Source organism: Oncorhynchus tshawytscha, linkage group LG09 (assembly GCF_018296145.1).
Source record: "Oncorhynchus tshawytscha isolate Ot180627B linkage group LG09, Otsh_v2.0, whole genome shotgun sequence".
In the NCBI taxonomy this organism is placed as follows: Eukaryota; Metazoa; Chordata; class Actinopteri; order Salmoniformes; family Salmonidae; genus Oncorhynchus; species Oncorhynchus tshawytscha.
In genome coordinates this window covers 63122243-63140759 of record NC_056437.1, presented here as the reverse complement: position 1 = coordinate 63140759, position 18517 = coordinate 63122243, and the positions used below count along the sequence as shown (strand labels likewise).

At 42.5% G+C, this 18517-nt stretch overlaps 2 protein-coding genes across 2 annotated transcripts; one reads left to right on the top strand and one right to left on the bottom strand.

The window, feature by feature from the left end:
- Positions 1–74: 74 nt before the first annotated feature.
- Positions 75–15161, bottom strand: LOC112246422 (SPRY domain-containing SOCS box protein 3-like). Its single transcript, XM_024414735.2, has 7 exons — positions 14959–15161; positions 6781–6919; positions 6263–6440; positions 5812–5999; positions 5367–5469; positions 3188–3313; positions 75–1539 (listed from the first exon to the last, which is right to left on the bottom strand). The coding sequence occupies exons 2-7, from the start codon at positions 6904–6906 to the stop codon at positions 1130–1132; spliced, it is 1131 nt and encodes a 376-aa protein (XP_024270503.1). The 5' UTR covers positions 6907–6919; positions 14959–15161; the 3' UTR covers positions 75–1129.
- A 97-nt stretch (positions 15162–15258) lies between these two features.
- LOC112246425 lies at positions 15259–18029 on the top strand. The gene is made up of 2 exons (XM_024414737.2): positions 15259–15978; positions 16710–18029. The coding sequence occupies exons 1-2, from the start codon at positions 15683–15685 to the stop codon at positions 17158–17160; spliced, it is 747 nt and encodes a 248-aa protein (XP_024270505.1). The 5' UTR covers positions 15259–15682; the 3' UTR covers positions 17161–18029.
- The last annotated feature ends 488 nt before the right edge of the window (positions 18030–18517 follow it).

Sequence of the window (18517 nt, the reverse complement as noted above, 5' to 3'; positions counted from 1 at the left end):
AAAGTCAAGGGGTCTGAATAGTTTCCAAATGCACGGTATATACAAGTGTTTTGATGCATAAAATAAACATTGTACACTGAAAAATACACATATATTTATTATAATATGTGGACACCCCTTTTCTACCCCCTTTGCCTTCTTTATTCAGTGAACTGTCTGCAGCCCAACCATTGGATGCACAGGGGTGACAACTAAAGCAAATGTCTGTGTGACTAACAGACATGAGTCTACCATCAAGCAGAAGTAGAGCATAACAGGGAGGTCGGTATAAGAACGGTGCATGACAACTCACAGTTCAACATAGAGGGTGTGTATAACAGTCGTCACTCCCCCAACCAATATCTAATACGACAGCAGTATTGAGTGAAAAATGAAATCAGAACCCCCCCCCTAAAACGTGTTAAAAAAATAAATAAAAAAGTTGTGTCGATATGACAAAAATAATTCAGGGGAATACATTGTCAAGCTGATCTAAATAAAAGAATAAAAGTTTGCTCCTGCTCCGAAACAAATGTGTTGATTAACAACAAAATAACTTTGTTTCACTGAGTATTCATAACTGTCAAACTGATTACTTGAACTGTGTATTACCTGCAGAGCAAGAACATATAAATGTAACAAGTAAATGTCCTGGAGACATTTTGACAACTCAACTTTCGTTCTTCGGTCAGCTAAAACAGAAACTTAAAATATGGCCTTACGGGCCACTTCTATAGCAATCCAACCAGCTTTTCATATACAAGGAGAAAGCATGGTGACAATTCACATAATTCTGCACTTGGTCTCTTTTCATTGATTCCATGTCATTCTTCTTGTTGCATATACTGTTAATGTACACTGAAGTTTGGCCATAGGTCTTTGTTTGATCTTGATTAAAATGTTTCCACAACACTGTCCCCAGGTCCTGGGTTCACCCATTAACGGTAATGTGTGTGTGTGCGTATGTGTGTAAGGGATTATAACTTGAGTGTGTCTCAGGGAGGGGGCAGGGATTCAGTCCAGTTCATGGCTGAATCCAAATGGCACCCTATTGACAAGAGTCCTATGGGCCTTTGACCAGTAGTGCACTATAGGGTGTCATTTAGGACACACCCCATGTGTTTACATTGGGGGTCACGTCGGATTCCCGTCACGTCCAACGACATCTCTTCCTCTGACATGCCTCAGGGTCCGACGAACACCCCTCAGAGTCATCGCTTTCAGAGGACAAGGCCCCGGCCAAGGGGGGCGTAGGGATTGAGTCAGACCCCAAGCCCCCCACCCTCCCTTCTTCCCCCTCTGGGGCCCCCAGGAGGCCGTTGTTGAGGCTGAGGACCCAGCCCAGCTTATTGTGCAGCAGGTGGCGCAGGCCAGGGGGCAGCGGCAGGACGCTCAGGGTGTCTGGGCACTCAGGGAGGAGCTGGCGGAGGCGGGCACAGCACAGGTACTGCAGGGAAGTGGGCGTGAAGCAGGAGCGGATCATCTTCATGCTGCTCTTGGCTGCTGTGGAACACACCATGGGGTAGAAACGCTTGTTCTGTAGCGCCGTAGCCGCCACGCCTGCAGAATAGAGTACACACTTTACTGTCAGTTTAGAATGGAAATGTTTCCATTTTCTGTCACATTATACCCAACGTCACACACAAGCAAAAGGCTAGGGGTAAATAGCTGGGTACATGCAGAGGGGGAATATGAGAAATCCTAGGTACGTTCCATGTTAATTAGGTCTAGAAGTGATTTATAGCGCCAGTTTTCCCATCCCAGATCAAGCCTAGTCCCATCACTTTGAATGGAAATTTTCCTTAGAGCATGCATTGTAGCCCAGGACTAAGCTTAAATCAGTGTCTGGGAAACTGGCCCCTAATGCCCATCTAGTTACATGCTGCCTAACCACCCATCTAACATGCAGTGTTGGGGAAGCTACCCTGAAAATATAGTTTATCAAGCTACCAATTGCAGCATGCCCAAGACACGTTCACGCAGATGAGCAGGGACCCTGGGCATATTTCTTTTGGTGTTTTTCAGAGTCAGTAGAAAGGCATCTTTTGTGTCCTAATTTTTCATAACTGTGACCTTAATTGCCCACCGTCTGTAAACTGACGAGTTGCGGTTTTGTCTCACCAGGGTTGATGGTCGAATTCTTATTTATCGTTGGGATCGATTTGGAGGTGGAGAGTCTGTCATGGTCTGGGGCGGTGTGTCACAGCATCATCGGACTGAGCTTGTTGTCATTGCAGGCAATCTCAACGCTGTGCTTTACAGGGAAAACATCCTCCTCCCTCATGTGGTACCCTTCCAGCAGGCTCATCCTGACATGACACTCCAGCATGGCAATGCCACCAGCCATACTGCTTGTTCTGTGCATGATTTCCTACAAGACAGGAAGACAGTGTTCTGCCATGGCCAGCGAAGAGCCTGGATCTCAATCCCATTGAGCAAGTCTGGGACCTGTTGGATTGGAGGGTGAGGTCTATAGCCATTCCCCCCAAAAATGTCCGGGAACTTGCAGGTGCCTTGGTGGAAGAGTGGGGTAACATCTCACAGCAAGAACTGGAAAATCTGATGCAGTCCATGAGGAGGAGATGCACTGCAGTAAATGCAGCTGGAGGTCACACCAGATACTGACTGTTACTTTTGACCCCCCTTTGTTCCGGGACACATTATTCAATTTCTGTTAGTCACATGCCTGTGGAACTTTTCATGGTATGTCGCAGTTGTTGAATCTTGTTATGTTCAGACAAAGATTTACACATCTTAAGTTTGCTGGGAAAAAATGCAGTTGACAGTGAGAGGACATTTCTTTTTTTGCTGAGTTTAGTTTACTTAACTAAAGTTAATTTGACAAAATAGTTCAGCACATCCAAACTACTTTGTGATAAATTATATCTAAATCTAAAATGTCAGACTATAAATTGCAACAGTCAAATGTTAACAAAAACTGTTTCAAGTGAGAATTAGGCATGTCTGATGCCATAATTGAAATGAAAATATTTCCTACCTCACCCATATTTTCTTATCTTTTTGCCCAAAAGCAGTGTAGTTCCAGTAGTTAGCCTCAACGCTACATGGCAAAAAAGTTATTAACTACTCAAAACGCTACCAAGATTTGAATTTAGTTCAACTACCACCAAGCTACTGCAAACATAGTAATTTAATTATGTGTAGATCACTACTCACGCCACCTGGTCCCCTTGACCCCTGTAATTACCTATGCACTTGCGGTTCTTAAAGAAGGTGAGTGTTCCGTGCCATGTGTCCAGGTGCACTCCGATGATTGAGCCCTGGCCGAAACGTGAGGAGAAGTTCACCTTGTCTCCTTTATGATGCAACAGACCTAGAAGAAGACGACCATATTAGTATTATAAGGGGAAAACAAAACAGGCTCACACAAAATTATATCATGTTTCAAAATGTCTTTATCCAGATGAAGGGTACTATTATGGGATCCCCTATGGCTCCTAATTATGCTAATTTGTATGTGGGTTACAGTCCATTCTCAACCCTCAAAAAAAAAAAACACAAAAAAAACACAAAAAAGATTTTTTGCACAACATTATTTGGAAATGGTACATTGATATCTTGGTTCCATTCTGGAATTTTCCATTCCAGTTAGCTCATCAAATACCAACTAGCGTTAGAGCAATGACTGGAAGTCTATGGGAACAGCTTTCCGACCTACCTTCATACTGGATGGTCATGGCTTAACAGCTTTTGTCAAATTGACATCAAAAGTGATGTTTTTGCATTTTAGTTAACCCTTTTCATAACCTTAACCCAAATCTCCTAACCTGCTACAAAAAGTCAAATCGGACAGAAGCTGTATTCCTTCTAGTCAAAACCATACTGGACGAAGAGACATACAAATTATATCCACAAATTAATCTGACTCTGGGGAAGTAGATAAAAGGTCTTCATTGCCAACATCCGAAGTATCCCTTAAACTCTTGTTCGGGGGACCAAAGATTCATTATGCAATCTTACACACATCAAATCAGTTTACTTGATATTTTGATTATTTGTGAGGTTAATGTTCTATACACAGACCTTTACAAGAACCCCACTGATCATAACAGTTTGCTGAAGGCTGATAGCTGTCACCCGCTTCCCAGAATCAAAAGAATTGAAAAAAAAAAAGACAAATGAGACTTCAAATGAAACACTGAGATAAACATACAATTCTATGAAGGGGATACAAAAATGGTCAGATCAATATTGCCATCGATAAAATAAAAAACAAAGAGAAACTCTTTCAAAGGACAGTCTCGCAAAAATAATAATTTTTGCATTCTCCCTAAGCGCTACTCAAAATGCTCAGAAATTAAAGGAATCATTCATAAAACATTGGCACATTCAGAGATTAGTCTCAGTAAGTCATTTGCTCCCGGAATAAGAACGGCACTGCAATGGACAGCAGCCTTTTTACAGGCTCCTGACAATTCTTTGTATATAACAGAGATCGACCAACTATGATTTTTGAAAGCCGATACCGATTATTGGAGGACCCAAAAAAAAGCCGATACCGATTAATCAGTCGATTTATATTAAAAAAAATGTATTTGAAATAATGACAATTACAACAATACTGAATGAACACTTATTTTAACTTAATATAATACATCAATAAAAAGCAACGTAGCCTCAAATATATAATGAAACATGTTCAATTTGGTTTAAATAATGCAAAAACAAAGTGTTGGAGAAGAAAGTAAAAGTGCAATATGTGCCATGTAAAAAAGCTACCATTTAAGTTCCTTGCTCAGAACATGAGAACATATGAAAGTTGGTGGTTCCTTTTAACATGAGACTTCAATACTTCCAAGGTTAAGACGTTTTAGGTTGTAGTAGGACTATTTGTAGTAGGACTATTTCTCTCTATACCCTTTGTATTTCATATACCCTTTGACTATTGGATGTTCTTATAGGCACTTTAGTATTGCCAGTGTAACAGTATAGCTTCCGTCCCTCTCCTTGCCCCTACCTGGGCTCGAACCAGGAATACATCGACAACAGCCACTCTCGAAGCATTATTACCCATCGCTCCACACACTTGCAAACCGCAGTGTTTGACAACCCTGCATCGGAGTTAATAGATAGTGTGTGGTTTTCCTTTTCTTTTTAAAGAAAACAAAAAAACAGGCAACACAGGGTGATGATTTTACTGTGTATGTTTTGTAATCAAGGGCATGGGTTCAAATAGTATTTGTTTTTTTGAGCTATGCTTGATTGACCTTGCCTGGCACAAATACGATAGCTCCAAAAGTGAAAACCCTGTCCAGCAAAGCAGGCACCACTCAATCAAACGCTGAACATATGTGAAAGAAACTAATACTATATAAAACACAGGAATGCTTGTGATAAGTACTATCTGATGGATTATATGGTTTTACCAGTGTAGGAGAGACCCCAGCTGTCATCATCTTTCCCCAACAGGCTGCAGAAGGTATGTCTGTACTTATCCAGGTTCACGTCACAGGTTCCGATGCCTACCATCTACACAACATCAAAAGTCTTCATTCAACATGTTCACCTTAATCACATATAAAAATAGAACAGTAATCAATATGCTCACCATCATACAAAATGCAAAAGGTTCACAAAATAAGCTTTAGGAAAGAGAAACTACTAAAGGTCTTACAAGCCTAGGCCCCAACCCCCAGCAGTGGAGGCTGGTGAAGAGAGAAATTAGAGGACAGGCTCATAGTAATGGCTGGAATGGAATGAAAACAGTTCCATTCATTCCATTAAATATGCCCGTCCTCCTATTTAAAGTGACACCAGACTCCACTGATCATTATAATCCTGTCTCCTGAGAAATGATGGATGGAGCCTCACCATATCTGTCCCGTACACTGGTGATGTCATCTTGATCTCCCAGAAGTGCTGGCCATCTGCCAGCTCCTTGGAACCTCTGATGGCTGCTGTGCCACAGCTGTACTCTGTGTGGAAGTTGACTTTGCGGTTGTCGCAGGTCATCAACGTGGCCGTGGAGCGGTTACTGTCATCCCACACCCAGTCGAAGTCTGCAATGTCAAGAGGTCAGTGGATCCAATGTCAGTTGACCTGCACTCAGACACTTAGATATTTTAATAAGCAAATAATGGTGAGAGTTTAACTTTGGGAACACCCTGATACAGCTTGGGCATGAAACAGATGAAAACCCTCAGAAACCGTGTGAAATACCTGAAGGGACTACCTGAACTTGACCAATAAAAAACAAGTTTTGCTACGGTGTGCCCTTCTGAACACCACCTTAGTTTCTCCACCCTGCCCCTCCCATCCTCACCCTGGTCTTCCTCTCCACAGTGGCAGTCTTTGATGCGGTGGAAGCCCCGGAGACGTGGGTTGTAGCTGGGCTCGGCCTGGGAGTCGCAGGTGCAGTACGACTCTCCGGTAACGGGCACGGCACTGGGGACCGGTGGCACCACGAGCCGGTAGTCTGGCTCAGAGTCTGAGTCACTGTACTGCAGAGGGTACAAACACAATTTACAAACAGTACCTAACAGTGCTCAAATATGTCAGCTGTGCTTGACTCCGCATTTCTGGCACAATGGAACCATCTACGTCAGAGGTGTCAAACTCATTCCATGGAAGGCCAATTGTTTGCGGATTTTCGCTCCTCCCTTGTACTTGATTGATCAACTAGCCTTAGGTCCCTGATTAGTTACGACGTCCCCTCACCTGGTTTTCTAGGTCTTAATTGGACACAAATTGAAAGGAAATAACAAAAAACAGAAGACAATCCGCCCTCCATGCAATTAGTTTCACACCCCTGGTCTACGTCCGTCACAAACCGACCCTTACCTGTAAGCGTTCGTAGCCCCACTCCTGACTCTCTGAGGCCAGTACCTGCACTCGGGAATCAGCGTCTCGCCGTATTCCACTCCATACGTAACGCCATGCCCGGCTGTTCCTGCTCCGCCTTGACATTGCAGCAGGACACCTGGGGGAGGGAGGAGTCAGGAGAGTTGGATGGACAAAGTTTGCATCCAAAATGGCACCCTATTCAGTGCATTACTTTTGACCAGCCCTATGAGATTCAGAAGTTGACATTTTTATAAAGTAGGCAAAATTGTGAAATGCAGTGCATTCGGACCACTTCACTTTTTCCACATTTTGTTACGTTACAGCCTTATTCTAAAATTGAATAAATCGTTTTCTCACCTCATCAATCTATACACAATACCCCATAATGACCAAGCAAAAACAGTTTGAAATATCACATTTACATAAGTATTCAGACCCTTTACTCAGTACTTTGAGAGCCCCGACGCTCGGTCTGAACATTAACACGCATCGCTTGTGGTATGGTTTTGGAAGCATAAGGACTTTATATTTCATATCAGCGAGAAATAATTTTCAAAAAACAAAAAAGATAAATTGATACACACACGTCTTTATAGGATTAGTGTTTCCACACCGCCATCTCCATGTTACAGTGTGTTTACGGAAGACAGAGGGACCACCTGTGCTAATTAGCTCTCTAGCATGCTCCTAACACCTGTGTTTAATGGAAGAAGGCCAGAAACGTGTTGTCACTGAAAAACACTGGGGGCTGCAACTGTGATAAAGCCAGTTGAAAGTGTATACTTGATGATATTGACGCGATATGAAAGTAAAGGGCTTTATGTTTCTAGAACCATATCGCAATTTAGAATAAATTCAGGTTTAGATAAGAGTAATTGGCTGTTATGGTTGCCAAAGCCAGTCTACCTCTTAAGATACTCTGAAGGTCCTTGGACGTTAAGGAGTAACGGTAGGCTCCTTAACCTCAAAGTCTAAGCCAGGGATCATCAAATAGATTCAGCCGTGGGAAGATTTTTTTCTTGGGTGGATTTGTAGACTGCAAAAATTTGCTAGCTAGCTAACCAACAATCGTAACCATGTGAGACAACAGGTGCTCATTGTGCAAATGTATATGTTTTTAACAAACATTGGAGACGAAATACAGTTTACATGTTGTCAACAATCTAAGCCAACCCTTTCTGTTTTGCCTCATAGTTGCGCACGTGTTGGTTTTGTTGCTAAACAACCAACCCGTCTATTAGTTTGTAGGCCAAACCGTTTGGATGCTACAGACGCATGTCTTTGTGAGAAGACCGATTTTCTGGATTTCTCCTGGTCTGACCAACAGTGATGTAGCTCTGCCACATTCCACAGCACATGCAGAAGGCCAACATAGGCGGATGTGGTGGATTGAGCCTATGTAAAATAGGTGCATCAATTGACTAGGGGGTTAACAGTACATCTAGGGCTAACTGATGCCTAACCACACCAAAAATTATGCATAAATTAGGATTTCCCATTCAGGCAGTTTACCATTTAAACAAATTGTCACAGTTCCGGTTTGCTAAAGGGGCACCAATGCAACAGATAGAATAATGAGCCAGATATTTCCCCAGCTGTATAAATATGAAGCATCCAGTTGCTGTTTCCACTCACTGCCAAATATGGTGATGAGAGGAAGTCCAGTGGCCAGCAGTGTGAGAAGATGGCGCAAGATGGATTTTGGCCATCATTCATTCATCATTTTCTCATCGATTAAACATTTGATCACCATACAGTTTTGTTTCCAAAACAGAATAGACTGTTTGTAGACTTCACCCCTTGCCAGAGTTTTAAAAAATTGCATTGTTTAGAAGTACAAGAGCGAATTTACTTATTGCACACGTACTTCCGAGTAGGCCGTTCCCCAACATAAATGTGCAAATAAAATGCTAGAACGCGGCAGTAGGATCTCATTAGCTTGTGCTTGGCTCTGCCCACCTCCTTGCTTGTTCTGCCCACTATAACTATTTTACTCCCATTGCAAAACTAGTGGTGCACGACTCCAGGATTTTTGGAGTTGAAAGTAGTCGACTCTTGCTCGACTCCCAAAATTATTGCAGTCCTTACTAGGAAGATGACATTTGCGTTCTAGACTGACATGAGCATGCTGCTGCCCACTTGCGTATGAAAGGCCCATTTTGTTTGAATATATAAGGTGATGTGTAGGAACTAGAATATTTCTGTGATATTTATCTGTGTGCAGCCTTGACAGATCCCATGGGATGATGCGGCGCACTACACTGATAAACCTGTTCTTTGCCATGTTATAGCCCTATTCGGTCAGGTATTACTAGAGAGGTTGTTTTATCTTCAGGCATTTCTCTTAAAAATTCAGTGACCTGTTGCTGACTGTTAGGCAATGAGTCAGGCTGATGCTGAGTGAGTGATTGGTGGGGAGGGCTGGAGGAGGTTGTATGTTTGTTTGTTGAGAGAGCACAACAGTCATGTAGTGCGAGAGGAGAGAGCAGCACATGTGCACGTTGTGACAACTTTTTACCAGTTGTAGGTAGGCCATTTAGATTGTCATTATGGAGACAGTAATTTCTAACCCTTTATCCATAATCATAATAATACGCTAGAATGCACATCAAGAAATAATGGAGACAGAGTGTAACAGGTGTAAAAATATATTTTCACCGAAAATTCATCATTTATTTTTATTTTGAGATGCATTACACTACTTTCAAGAGTGAACCATTTTATTGTATTTATTTTCTCAATTGTGATGTTGTGATGTCATCAACAGGAGCCATGCTTTTACTCCTCAGTTTGCTCAAAGTGTGATAAGGAGAGGTATGTGTTGAATGTACATGTTAGCAAATGTTCACAAATGTTGTTTCACTACTGTCGGTAGGAATATATATTAGCGTGAATGGGGATAATTTGAGTGCAACTTTACAAGGCTAGCCCAGCTACCGTTAGCTTAGAGAGAGAGGGGGAGAGAGTCTCTTTGCTGACGATTTTCTGGCATTATCTTTTAAGGCAAATATACTTGTGTATGAGAGTCCAGACGGCAGCATTAACGTTTGCCTTGGATTTGTAGCCATTCCACGCAGGTATGTTGTGAAATGTGATGTTTTTGTATTTCATGTTGTGCCTAGGTAGCTGTCGTTCATTTTGTTACCTGTCCGGTCATGCCAGGAATGGCATTGTTGCCTCATTAGTATGCCTCGGGTATAATAGTACATTAAAATTAATATTTTGCACATATTAGAAAATTATTAGTGTACAACATTTATGAAATTAAATTTTAGTCTTTTGAAAATATTAACATGTATAATATAATGTACAATGTATTTTTTTTGTTGATGTGAGTTTTCTCAAAGCGTGTTGAGGAGAGGCAATTACACTTGTGCATGAGTCCAGATGGCAGCATTAACGTTTGCATTCCATGCAGTCATTAAAAGAGAGACAACCCGCAGAATTGTGTCCAGAGCTTTCATTTCCCTCCCACCTTCAAATCAAATTGTATTTGCCATAGGTGTAGACCATACAGTGAAATGCTTACTTACAAAGCCCTTAACCAACAATGCAGATAAGAAAATAGCCCTCCCCCCAAAAAAGTAAGAGATAAGAATAACAAATAATTAAAAAGAGTAGCAGCAGTAAATAACAATAGCGGGGCTATATACAGGGGGTACCGGTACAGAATAACACCGGTGCGGGGCACCGGTACAGAATAACACCGGTGCGGGGCACCGAGGTAATTGAGGTAATATGTACATGTAGGTAATTATTAAAGTGACTATGCATAGATAAGAGTGTAGCAGCGGCGTAGAAGGGAGGGGGCAATGCAAATAGTCTGGGTAGACATTTGATTAGCTGTTTATAGAAGCCTCTTTGTACCTAGACTTGGCACTCCGGTACCGTTTGCCGTGCGGTAGCATAGAGAACAGTCTATGACTTGGCTGGAGTCTTTTTAGGGTCATCCTCTGACACCGCCAAGTATAGAGGTCCTGGATGGCAGGAAGCTTGGCCCCGGTGATGTACTGGGCTGTACGCACTACCCTCTGAAGTGCCTTGCGGTCGGAGGCTGAGCAGTTGCCATACCAGGCAGAGATGCAAACCGTCAGGATGCTCTCGATGGTGCAGCTGTAAAACCTTTTGAGGATCTGAGGACCCATGCCAAATCTTTTCAGTCTCCTGAGGGGGAATAGGTTTTGTTGTGCCTACTTCATGACTGTCTTGGTGCGTTAAAACCATGTTAGTTTGTTGGTGGTGTGGACGCCAAGGAACTTGAAGCTCTCAATCTTCTCCACTACAGCTCCGTCGATGAGAATGGGGTCATGCTCGGTCCCCATTTTCCTGTAGTCCCAATAATCTTTGTCTTGGTCACGTTGAAAGGTTGTTGTCCTTGCACCACACGGTCAGGTCTCTGACCACCTCTCTATAGGCCTTCTCATCATTGTCTGTGATTAGGCCTACCACTGTTTTGTCATCTGCAAACTTTAATGATGGTGTTGGAGTCGTGGTTGGCTATGCAGTCAGGAGGAGACTGAGCACGCACCCGAGGGGCCCCCGTGTTGAGGATCTGTGTGGCAGATGTGTTGTTACCTACCCTTACCACCTGGGGGCTGCCCATCAGGAAGTCCAGGATCCAGTTGCAGACGGAGGTGTTTAGTCCCAGGGCCCTTAGCTTAGTGGGTCTAGGGTTTCTGGGAAAATGGTGTTGATGTGAGCCATGACCAGCCTTTCAAAGCATTTCATGGCTACAGATGTGAGTGCTACGGGTCGGTAGTCATTTAGGCAGGTTACCATAGTGCTCTTGGGCACAGGGACTATGGTAGTCTGCTTGAACCATGTTGGTATGACGGACAGACAGGTAGAGGTTGAAAATGTCAGTGAAGACACTTGCCAGTTGGTCAGCACATGCTCGGAGTACACGTCCTGGTAATCCGTCTGGCACTGCTGCCTTGTGAACGTTGTCCTGTTTAAAGATCTTACTCACATCCGCTGCGGAGAGCGTGATCACACAGTCATCCGGAATAGCTGATGCTCTGATGCATGTTTCAGTGTTACTTGCCTCGAAGCGAGCATAGAAGTTATTTTGCTTGTCTGGTAAGCTAGTGTCACTGGGAAGCTCTCGACTGTGCTTCCCTTTGTAGTCTGTAATAGTTTGCAAGCCATGCCAGATCCAACGAGCATTGGAGCCGGTGTAGTATGATTCGATCTTAATCATGTATTGACGCTTTGCCTGTTTGATGGTTTGTCGGAGGGCATAGCGTGATTTCTTATAAGCTTCAAGGAGTTCCGCTCCTTGAAAGTGGCAGCTCTACCCTTTAGCTCAGTGCGAATGTTGCCTGGAATCCATGACTTCTGGTTGAGGTATGTACGTACAGTCACTGTGGGGACGACGTCATCGATGCACTTATTGATGAAGCCAGTGACTGATGTGGTGTATTCCTCAATGCCATTGGAAGAATCCCGGAACATATTCCAGTCTGTGCTAGCAAAATGGTCCTGTAGTTTAGCATGTAGCCTAGTGGTTAGAGCGTTGGACTAGTAACCGAAAGGTTGCCAGTTCAAATCACCGAGCTGACAAGGTACAAATCTGTCGTTCTGCCCCTGAACAGGCAGTTAACCCACTGTTCCTAGGCCGTCATTGAAAATAAGAATTTGTTCTTAACTGACTTGCCTAGTTAAATAAAGGTTAAAAAAAATGTTTAAAAATCTGCTTAATCTGACCACTTGTTTATTGACCGAGTCACTGGTGCTTCCTGCTTTCATTTTTGCTTATAAGCAGGAATCAGGAGGATAGAATTACGGTCATATTTGCCAAATGGAGGGCGAGGGAGAGCTTTGTACACATCTGTGTGTGGAGTAAATGTGGTCTAGAAATGTTCCCATCTGGTTGCACATTTAACATGCTGATAGAAATGAGGTAACATGAATTTGAGTTTCCCTATATTAAAGTCCCCGGCCACTAGGAGTGCCGCCTCTGGATGAGCGTTTTCCTGTTTGCTTATGCTGGTATACAGCTCATTGAATTTGTGCCAGCATCGGTCTGTTGTGGTAAGTAGACAGCTACGAAAAATACCAGAACACAATGCAAAAAGGTACCAGTACAGAACCTGTTACAAAAGTAGTGGAAAACGCACTAGAGCGCATTACATAAATTCACTCGGAGGTGGTTTAAACTCCATTCCAACGTTGACTACTTAAAGAAAAAGGTATCAAGCGCAGTGCTTTATGCATGCTCAGTTCTTGGGTCTCGGGGCTACCCGAGTGGAAATTTGAAGTGGAAGTTATGAAACTCCCTCATGTGGTTCCTTTTATGGGGAAAAGTCCTCATTGAAACTGACTTTGGCTAAATGTGGAGAATTACAAATTTGCCTCTGTTGGCCATCAAGTACCCTATTCATGTATATGCCACCGTAGGCTACCATTTGATACAATAAATATGCTGAAATTAAATGACGATTTCACTGGAGTCATTGCAAATCAATTTGTGCCACTTGTGTAGCCTACCTGGACCTGGCAAAGCAATTTAATAAATAGCCTATGACTTCAGTTTGTTGATATAGCCTTGTGTTATTATGAACACATTCAATTAACGGTAACAGTTGTCAGATTAGGCTACAGGTAAAACAAATAAAAATTAAACACTGGCTGTTGTTGACAAGCATATTCAGTTCATATGCATATTATTCATATTTAACTGAGTGATTGAAATTATGACCCCCATCCTCAGTAGCCTATTCCAGCAGGCTATTGGGAAACAAGCACTTATGATGAAATCGCCTTGCTATTCATTAATTAGTCTTAATTTGAATTTAGCAAGCTGCTAAATCGTTCAGTTTACAGCTTGCCTACATCTTATCTAGGATACTGTAGACTATCTGAAATTAGATGTAGGCCTATACGGGGCTATAGGATACCAGCCTTTAGCTAAGCAAACTGTCATTGCATTCATAAACCCAGATGTGTCTGTAGCCTATGCCTATTGAAATGACAAGTCAATCTCGCAAATGGGCCATTTATAATGGTTTGCAGTCTTAATATTTGGCACATAAAAGCACAATTGCCAGAAAATAGCCTAACAGTTGGTTTATGTTCATCCAAGTGTTTCTTGCTCAGAGATTGAGATCCTCTGTCTAACTTTCATCACTCAAACTCTCCTGTCGGATTTATCTATAGTTATGCACATGCAAAAAGGGGATTTATTTACATAAAATAAACCAGGTTCAAGGCCTGAATGATGATTGGCTGAAAGCTGTGGTATATCATACCATATACCACAGGTATGACAAAACATTACATTTTACTGTTCTAATTTAGTGGTAACCAGTTTATAATAGCAATAAGGCACTCTGGGGGTTTGTGGTATTTGGCCAATATACCATGGCTAACGGCTGTCTGCAGGCACTCCCCGTTGTTTAGTGCGTAAGAACAGCCCTTGGCCATGGTATATTGGCCATATACCATACCCCCTGTGCCTTATGACATAATAAGACATAATAAAGGAATGTGAATGTGGCAAGAGAAAATATAATTAACCCTTATTAAACTCGGCAGATCATTTTCCATCAATGGATGTCGGTTTGACTGCTATGATTAAGCAATATCATAACTTCAGATAATTATTTTGAGGAAACCCGAATTATGCTTCTAACGTCGTTTCACGTTACTACGTTACAACTCCTCTCTTACTGGGTGGAAAAAATGTGGGTTAGTTTTCCAAGCCTTTTGGATGGGATTTGAGTGGTAATTGGGCTAAACATTTTAGCTTCACCTGGCAACCCTGCCTACTGTACACTTCACACACCTGTCATGCACATATTTTAGCTAGCTATATTTTACTTACCTAGTTGCTGTGCATAAAATATCTGATCAAATTAAGTGACGAGGCCACTGATTAGATCATGCAATCAATCATCTCGTGCATTTCGTCGGGTACGTTTTGGGCCTAACGTTAGCTGGCTAGCGGAACAGCCATAACGTGCTGCGACATGTTGTCAATTTAACTAACGTTAACCGGCTATCTGTGCCTCCTTGGTCAATAACTACAAATGTACATCATGGCAGAAATTGTGGAAATAATATGCATCATAACTAGTTACATATCTACAGTTAGTAACCTTTCTCCAACATGTTTTTGTTGACGTTAGCTAGCAAGTACCTAGCTGGATAGCGTTAGCGCGATTGCTAATGTACCTGTACTGTAACGTTACCAGCTTGCCAGTCGTCCGCTTCCTGTCTTACACTTAAAAACAATCCCTCGGTCTTCGTTAAACATCACAGGACTGAATACGCCAACATCTTAATCAAACATTTGCAGTTAAGTACAGTACATTTGCAGTTCAGTACATGCTAGTCGGCCAACAGAGTAACGAGAGTTTCTCAGCCAGAGGCGCAACATCGCGAGACTTCCGGGAACGCTTACAAAACAGACCAGGCCTGGGTTTGAGACTACAATTAGATACGTACATTTTTTTCCCCTTACGCTTTGAACACACCGACTGTGATATGTTGCGTTTCGATACACCAGAAGTACATTATTTTCCAATGGAACGCTGCATTTCCCTTGCAGCATTGCGTTGCAGAGGCAGATGCTGTGCGTTTTGTGTGGTACATACGTTCGATTTATCGAACGTATGCATGCATCAAATTGTTTGCGTAGATTTGACAGAAAGTAGCAAAATATGAATGTAGATTTTCTTTTTGCAAACATATTCAGTAAAAATGTGGGATTACATAAAAACAGTTTGATTGCATAATTTCTTTACATTTTTTATTAATTTATTTGCCAAGTATTATTTATTCGATGACATCCACAAATTAATTGTGAGAGCCTATAATATAATTTCCATCCAAAATGCAGTTTTGGAGCGAAATGCAATAATAAATAGTCAAGATAGCAGAGTAGGCTCTTTCAACAATGAGACCAACGTTGAGGAAGGTGGTCTTGATCGCGCTGTTGGGCCGGGACCAGCCCCGCAGAAAGCGCAGGTCTGTGTGGGTCCAGAGATGGTTAAAGTCCCGAAAGCAGGCAGGGGAGTTCCACCGTCTAATTCAAGAGCTTCGACTGTTTGGAGAGGAATTCCGAAGTTACTTTCGTCTGGACCGAAGCCAGTTCGATCACCTGCTCCAGATGGTTGGAGCCAGGATCACCCGGATGGATACCAACTACCGGGAGTCCATCAGCCCAGTTGAACGCCTGGCCTTTTGTCTCCGGTAAACTACACTCTAGTACATTTTTAAAGCCTTTGATACCATAATTGATTGATATTTGATACATTGTTTTTATGTGCAACCTAACTAGCTAAAGGGCTCTAGTTAATAGTCCCTATTTGACATTAGATGTACTTTTACAGAATGTTCATTGGGACTATAACTTTTCCCAAAGTTGGTTTATAATCCTTTTTGAATTATACAATGTTACCAAATGAAAAGAAAGGTGCCTTCTGCCCTGATGAAGGTAGGCTAGTCTTCTCCAGGACCCATTGTTGTTCAAGACAGTTAGTCATTCATGACATTCTTATTGGACTCACATACACTCTTAGTGAAAAAGGTTTCAAAGTGTCCTTCTGCTTTCCCATAGGATAACCATTTTTAGTTCCAGGTATAATACTTAATACATGGAACCCAATAGGGTTCTACTTGGAACCAAAAGGGGTACTACCTGGAACCTAAAAGGGATCTCCTATGGGGACAGCCAGAGAACCCTTTTAAATAGATAGTACCATTCTTTCTAAGAGTAGAGTTGGCCTGGACTACAGTTTATTGATATAGTCATAGACTGAATTGTACTGTTTCAAGGCATTGTTAATGATGGTTGATGAGTATTACAATATAATTAGTAAAGCATAATAAACAGTAATGAGGTAGCTATATGAGTAGATATAATATGTGGGTGGAATTCAAGTTATACACAATATTGATCATTATTTGGAATTGTATTTTAGATTCTTGGCGACAGGGGACTCCTACAGGACCATAGGATTCAGCTTCCGAGTTGGACGGTCCACGGTGGCAGGCATTGTCCCCTCTGTGGCACAAGCCATTTGGGACTGTCTGGTTGGTGAAAACATGCCTGTCCCCAAGGAGGAAGACTGGAGGGCCATCACTGCTGAGTTCCTGGAGAGGTGGAATTTCCCCAACTGTCTTGGCTCCATTGACGGGAAACATGTAGTAATCCAGGCTCCACCGTGCTCAGGTTCGCAGTTCTACAACTACAAGGGTACATATTCAGTTGTACTCTTGGTTGTAGTAGATGCCATCTACTGTTTCCGTGTTGTCGATGTTGGTGCTTACGGCAAGGGAAGTGATGGCGTGATCTTCCGAAACTGCCTTTGGCCAGACACTTCAGGATGGCACCCTGGATATTCCACTATCTGCATCACTCCCTGGGGCTGAAGACCTGGGACCTGTTCACCACGTCTTCGTCGGCGATGAGGCCTTCCCTTTAAGACCCAACCTCATGAGGCCCTACGCTGGACGCCAGCTGCCATTGCCAAAGCCTGTAAGGATCTTTAGCAAACGACTGTCCAGGGCAAGGTTAGTTGTTGAATGCGCCTTTGGGATTCTGGCAGCCCGATGGAGAATGTATTGGAGAGTGCTTGGTCTCAGCCCCTCAAATGTTGATGCCTGCGTGAAGGCCACATGTGTTCTCCACAACTACCTGCAGAGGTCATTCCAGGAGCCGCTCCGGATGGAGATGGGCACGCCAAATGGTCACCTTCCTGATGTCACCAGGGCAGGTGCCAACAACACCCCCAGACAGGCACTCCAGGTGAGGGAGAAGCTGACCACCTACTTCTCATCGCCAGCAGGTGAAGTCCCATGGCAGTATGCCGTGGAGTGAAACTCCTCTTTTAATTAAGAGCCCCATAACACAAAGATTATTTTAAGAACCATCCACCGTTGTCAATAAAATTGCATTTTTCAATTTGGGAGTAAAAACCACACCTTAACCCCTTCCCTCTCCCATTAACGTCAGTATTATACACACCTGGCATGGTACATCAGGTGAGCGGGAGCACTAATTAAGGTTATACGACATACAGTTAATATGATAACAAAGGGAAAGGGTAACCTAGGGTTCATATAAATAGTACAGTTTACCACCATGTTGGCCTGATAAAATACAGGTGGAAAAAAAAATAATTAGGAAGAGAATGTGTTTTTACTTTCATCTTGTCATAGATCAGCAAAGGTGTAGGGAAGAAATAAAGCAGATTAAGTCTAAATTAGATATTAATAAACAACTGAAACCACTGACTATGAAAACATTATAATTTAATAAGTATTCAAGTACAGGAAAGAACATGACAGGTATGTGTGTTGTAAAAATGTTTTAAAAAATAAAACTATTGAAAGAGGTGTGTGCGTGTGTGTAAATTATTTTATTTTTTTAGATTAATGTGTAGCCTGTAATCTGTAAGAGAACAGCAAGAGCATGTATTTTTGGCACAACTGCAGACCGATACAGGGACTACTCATAAAGCCTAGACGTAGTAGGGGAACTTCAGACATGGCCATAAAGAGAGAGAGGGCAGGGCACTGGAGATCTGAGGTACGAAGAGGTGTGTGTGTGTCTGTCTCTGAGAAAAAGGGAATAATATGTAGCCATAACACAGCTAAACAAACAAATGGCCCCTAGACGTCACAGACCAGTCGATGGAACATAACTTCACAAAAAGTTTCAACACCCTGGTTTTCAAGTGGTTTTAAATGAAAGAAATATATTGACCTTTAGTCTCGTAAGAGAACT